This window comes from Portunus trituberculatus, chromosome 36, assembly GCF_017591435.1.
Source record: "Portunus trituberculatus isolate SZX2019 chromosome 36, ASM1759143v1, whole genome shotgun sequence".
NCBI classification, from domain to species: Eukaryota; Metazoa; Arthropoda; class Malacostraca; order Decapoda; family Portunidae; genus Portunus; species Portunus trituberculatus.
Window position 1 is genome coordinate 9,898,446 of NC_059290.1, and position 5,000 is coordinate 9,903,445.

General features: G+C 46.1%; 1 protein-coding gene across 1 annotated transcript in view; it reads left to right on the plus strand.

Annotated features, from left to right (window-relative positions):
* LOC123513576 (protein FAN-like) overlaps positions 1-5,000 on the plus strand; it is a 20,210-nt gene that overhangs the window by 13,211 nt on the left and 1,999 nt on the right. Inside the window, exons 11-16 of the mRNA XM_045270826.1 lie at positions 803-984; positions 2,094-2,225; positions 2,724-2,945; positions 3,265-3,455; positions 4,114-4,208; positions 4,604-4,704. Coding sequence (XP_045126761.1) covers positions 803-984; positions 2,094-2,225; positions 2,724-2,945; positions 3,265-3,455; positions 4,114-4,208; positions 4,604-4,704 — 923 coding nt within the window. The remainder of the gene's footprint in view (positions 1-802; positions 985-2,093; positions 2,226-2,723; positions 2,946-3,264; positions 3,456-4,113; positions 4,209-4,603; positions 4,705-5,000) is intronic.

A 5,000-nucleotide genomic window follows, 5' to 3' on the forward strand; every position in this document is an offset into this window, starting at 1 on the left:
CTATGTGTCTTTCTGTGTGTCTGTTAGTGTTTGTGTCTGTCTTTCTGTCTGTGTATGTTCCTGTCTGTGTGTCTGTCTGTCTGTCTCTCTCTCTATGTATCTTTCTGTGTGTTTGTGTATCTTTTGTGTGTGTATGTGTCTGTCTTTCTGTCTGTTTTTTCCTGTTTGTCTTTTTGTCTGTCTGTGTATATTTCTGTCAGTCTGTCTTTCTGTCTATCTATCTATCTATCTTTCTGTCTGTCTGCCTGCCTTTCTTCCTGTGTGTGTGTGTGTGTGTGTGTGTGTGTGTGTGTGTGTGTGTGTGTTTGCATATTTACCTAGTTGTATTTACCTAGTTGTAGTTTTACAGGGCCTGGGCTTTACGCTGGTGTGGCCCCGTCTCCATATTTACACTTATCCAGTTTTTCTTTAAAACTATGCACACTTGTTCCCGACACCTCTTCTTCACTCAAACTGTTCCACGTCTCCACATCTTTGCGGGAAACTATATTTTTAACATCTCTCAGACATCTTCCCTTCCTCAATTTTCTTCTATGCGATCTTATGCTTCGAATGTCATATTCCTCTCTCAGGATCAAGGATCAGTTTCTCATTATCCACTTGGTCCATTCCATTCATCAATTTATGAATGGAATGTGTGCGTGTGTGTGTGTGTGATGAGGTTAGGTAAGGTCTGGAAAGATTTTAGTGAGGTTTGTAAAGGTTTTGCTTAGGTTTGGTAATGGTTTGTATGTTTAAAAGCTGTGTGTGCACGTGAGGTTTGGAAAAGTTCAGAAAAGTAATTGCCCCTCCTACCCCACAGCCTGAAGGAGACCTGGGAAAACGTGACAGCTAACCCCTCAGACTTCAAGGAGTTAATACCGGAGTTCTATAACCCTGACACAACCCCAGACTTCCTCATTAACTCCTCCAACATTGATTTTGGGGTGCGGCAAAACGGGAAACCTGTCGGAGATGTCGAGCTGCCACCCTGGGCCAAAGGAGGTGTGTGTGTGTGTGTGTGTGTGTGTGTACCTAGTTGTATTTACTTAGTTGTACGAGTATGTTACAGGATTCGAGTGGAGCTCATAGTGACCTGTCTCCGTATCTACATTTATCCAACTTTTCCTTAAATCTGTGCACACTTTCCGCTGCTGCAATCATTCCAGCTGTCCATTGTCCTGTGTGGAAAACTAACCTTTTTAATGTTCCTCAGACACTGACTTTTCCTGATCTTCTTAAAGTGTCCTCTTGTTCATCTACCTTCTTCAATCAATGATACCAAGTCTTGTTTGTCTATCTTTTCCATATGGTTCACTAACTTGTACATCATTATTAGATCTCCTCTCTCGTGTCTATTCTTCAAAGTTGATAGTTCCATTTCCTTCAGTCTATCTTCATAGGTAAAGTCCTTTATTTCTGCCTCTGGCACCATCTTTATAGCAGTCCTGTGGATTCTTTCTAGTTTCCTGATGTCTTTCTGCCTGTATGGTGACCACACCACTGCTGCATACTCAAGTCTAAGTCTTATCATCGTGGTTATGATCTTTTTCATTATAGTCTTGTCCGTGCAGTTAAATGCCACCCTGATATGTGATAGTGCCTTGTATGTTGAAGAAAATAACCCATTTATGTGTTTCTGGAGTCAGGGTGTCTTATGTAATCACTCCCAGCTCTTTCTCTTCACTCCTCTTCATTATAATCTCTTCTCTCATTTTGTGTTCCCATTTTGGTCTTCTCTTACTTTTACCCACTTCCATCACATGGCATTTCCTGGTATTAAATTCCAATTTCCACTTCTGACTCCATTTCCAGAAGTAGAAAGTGTGTGTGTGTGTGTGTGTGTGTGTGTGTGTGTGTGTGTGTGTGTGTGTGTGTAGGTGGGGTCATATTTAGGTTAGGTGGTTTTTGTCAAGAATTGCACGGGAAAAATAATTTGTGTTGTTATTGGAAAACTGTTGTCATGAGAGCAAAGCATTTTTTCAATACATAGGGGTCAATCTCCATTCAGAAACCGAGTCATGCTTCAATTTCTGCATTTTTTAGTGTGTTGCAGGTGTTGTGTGGTGTTGAGGGTGTAGATGGGTGTGTGCAGTGTGTTTTGGTGCCCTCAGAGCCCGGCCGTGTGGTGCGTGTGCTGCGTGACGCCCTGGAGAGTGAGGTGGTGTCCGCCTCGCTGCACCACTGGATTGACTTGGTGTTTGGCTACAAGCAGAGAGGAGAGGAGGCAGAGAAGGCTGACAATGGTGAGATGCTGGTGGTGGTGGTGATGGTGGTGTTGATATTGTTATTGTTGTTGTTTTTGCTGTTATGTTGCTATTTTTATTCCTTCTCTTCCTTGTCTTCTCCTCCTTCTTCTTCTCCTTTTGCTTCTCCTTCTCTTTCTCTTTCTTTTCCTCATTTTCCTTCTTCTCTTTCTCTTTCTCTTTCTCTGTCTTTCATTTTCCTTCTCCTTCTTCTCTTTCTCCTTCTCCTCCTCCTCCTCCTCCTCCTCCTCCTCCTCCTCCTCCTCCTCCATTTTTCTTTCTTTGTGGTCATGATATTCTCTCTCTCTCTCTCTCTCTCTCTCTCTCTCTCTCTCTCTCTCTCTCTCTCTCTCTCTCTCTCTCTCTCTCTCTCTCTCTCTCTCTCTCTCTCTCTCTCTCTCTCTCTCTCTCTCTCTCACATCCACTTCCCTTCCCTTCCCTTCCCTCTCTTCCATTCATGACCTCTGACCTGGCCTGACCTCTCTCTCCCCCTGCCAGTGTTCTACCATCTGTGCTATGAGGGATCGGTTGACCTGGGTGCCGTGACTGACCTCAATGACCGGCTGGCTCTTGAGGTCCAGATCACAGAGTTTGGTCAGGTCCCAAAGCAGCTGTTCTCTAGACCCCACCCGGCACGCTCCCCCACCCCCAACCCCATGGCAGGACTGCTTGGGGGAGTGAGGCGGCAGGGGTCAGTGTCACTTGCCCCTGGGGAAGAAGGTAAGGAGGAGGAGGTGGTGGTGGTGGTGATGATGTTGGTGTTGGTGTTGGTGTTGGTGTTGGTGTTAGTGTGTGTGTGTGTGTATGTGTTTTTGTTTTGAAATGTCTCTTGTTTTTGTTGTTATGTATATCTTCTTCAAATCTCCTCTTTTTCTCCACAAATTTCTCTATTCCTCCACTCCTTCTCCTTTTTTCCTTCTCCTTTCCTTCTCCCATAAACCTTAATACTCTGTTTTCCTCCTCCTCCTCCTCCATAATACTCTCCTGTCACCCCTTTTCCTCCCAATATCCCTGTCACCCCTCCCTCTTACCCCAACAGAGGGCAGCAGCGAGGCGGGGACACTGCCAGGGGGTGTGTGGCAGTGCCCTGGGTCGCTGCAGGTGGTGGGGGAGTGTCGGGTGCACCGGGAGTCAGTGATGGGGCTGGCCTTCACCTGCGACGCCACCAGAGTAATGTCAGTTGGCCGCGATGCTCTGGCTAAAATGCTCTCCCTTCCCTCGCTGGACCAGGTGAGGCTGTGGGAGAGGCTGGGAGAGTGGGAGAGGGTATTGGGGAAGTGGTTTGGGGTATGGAAGAGGCTGGGAGAGGGAGAGGGGGTGTGGGAGAGGTTGGGAGAGTAAAGATGATGTTTTTAGGGTCTGGAATGTTGATTAAAAGAATTAAGTGTGCATGTAAGAGGTTGGGAGAGACTGGGAGAGTGGGAGCAGGTATGTGGGAGGACGAAAGGGTATGGGAGAGGTTGGGAGAGTAAAGAAGATGTTTTTGGAGGCTGGAATATTGATAGAAAGAATTAGTATGTTTTTAAGAGGTTGGGAGTTTGGGAGAGGGTATGGGATAGGCTGGGAGAGGGATTGGAGATATGGGAGAGGCTGGGAGAGTAGAGATAATGTTTTTTGAGGGTAGACTGTTGATAAAAATGGATGTGTGTGGATGAGGGTATGGGAGAGGGGGAGGAGGTATGGCAGAGGCTGGAAGAGGGAGAAAGAGTATAAGAAAGGCTGGTAGAGAGATAGAAAGAAGAAAGAATAAGAGAAACATAAACTAGAAATGTTCACACAAAACAACAACAACAACAAACACAGATAACAACCCACATCTCCCAACCACACCCATGACCCCCCCCCACTGCCCTGACATGAGTTGTATACCCCCTCCCCCCCTGAACAGGTGCGCAGTGTGAGGGTTGGGTTGATGGCTGCCTCCTGCTGTCAACACGTCCCAAACACCAAGACAGTCCTGGTGGGATCCTGGGACAACAATGTGTAAGTCATGCTGTCTGTATGTCTGTCTGTTTGTCTGTCTGTATGTCTGTTTGTATCTTTGTCTGTCTGTTTATTAATTTGTGGTATTGTAATTAACTTAACCGTATGTGTGTGTGTGTGTGTGTGTGTGTGTGTGTGTGTGTCTGTGTGTGTTTGTTTGCTTATCTGTGTATCTGTCTATCTATGTATCTATATGTATCTATCTATCTATTTCTTTTCTGTAGATGTCAACCTAATCTAATCTAATAATGTGTGTGTGTATATTTGTCTGTCTGTGTGTGTGTGTGTGTCTGTCTGTCTGTCTGTGTGTCTGTCTGTCTGTCTGTTTATTTGCTTATTTTAATGTGTCTGTCTACCCTACCCTTTCCTAACCTACCCTGGTCCTCACACTGCAGGTACCGGTACAGCCTGGAGTACGGGCAGGTGAGTCTGCTGCTGCGGGCACACTCCGATGCCATCTCCTGCTTGCAGTGGACCAATGGCACTCTGGTCACAGGTGAGCCACTCTGACACACACACACACACACACACAGAGAGAGCAGGGCAAAACTATTTTTAATGATAATAATGATAACAGCAGTGTTAATGAGTCAGGCCAGGAACACACAAGTGACTTTGTGGCAACACGTTGTGGCTGGAACGTAGCTCTCCATGAGTTTCCATTGTTTAGAAGCTGTCCTGCACATACCAGCATCTGTGACTTGCGACTGTGGCAAACTGTCACTCATCCCGCCACAGCATGGCACAACTATGTCGAGGACCTGCGCACACAAGCAACTGTGGCTGAGTTAT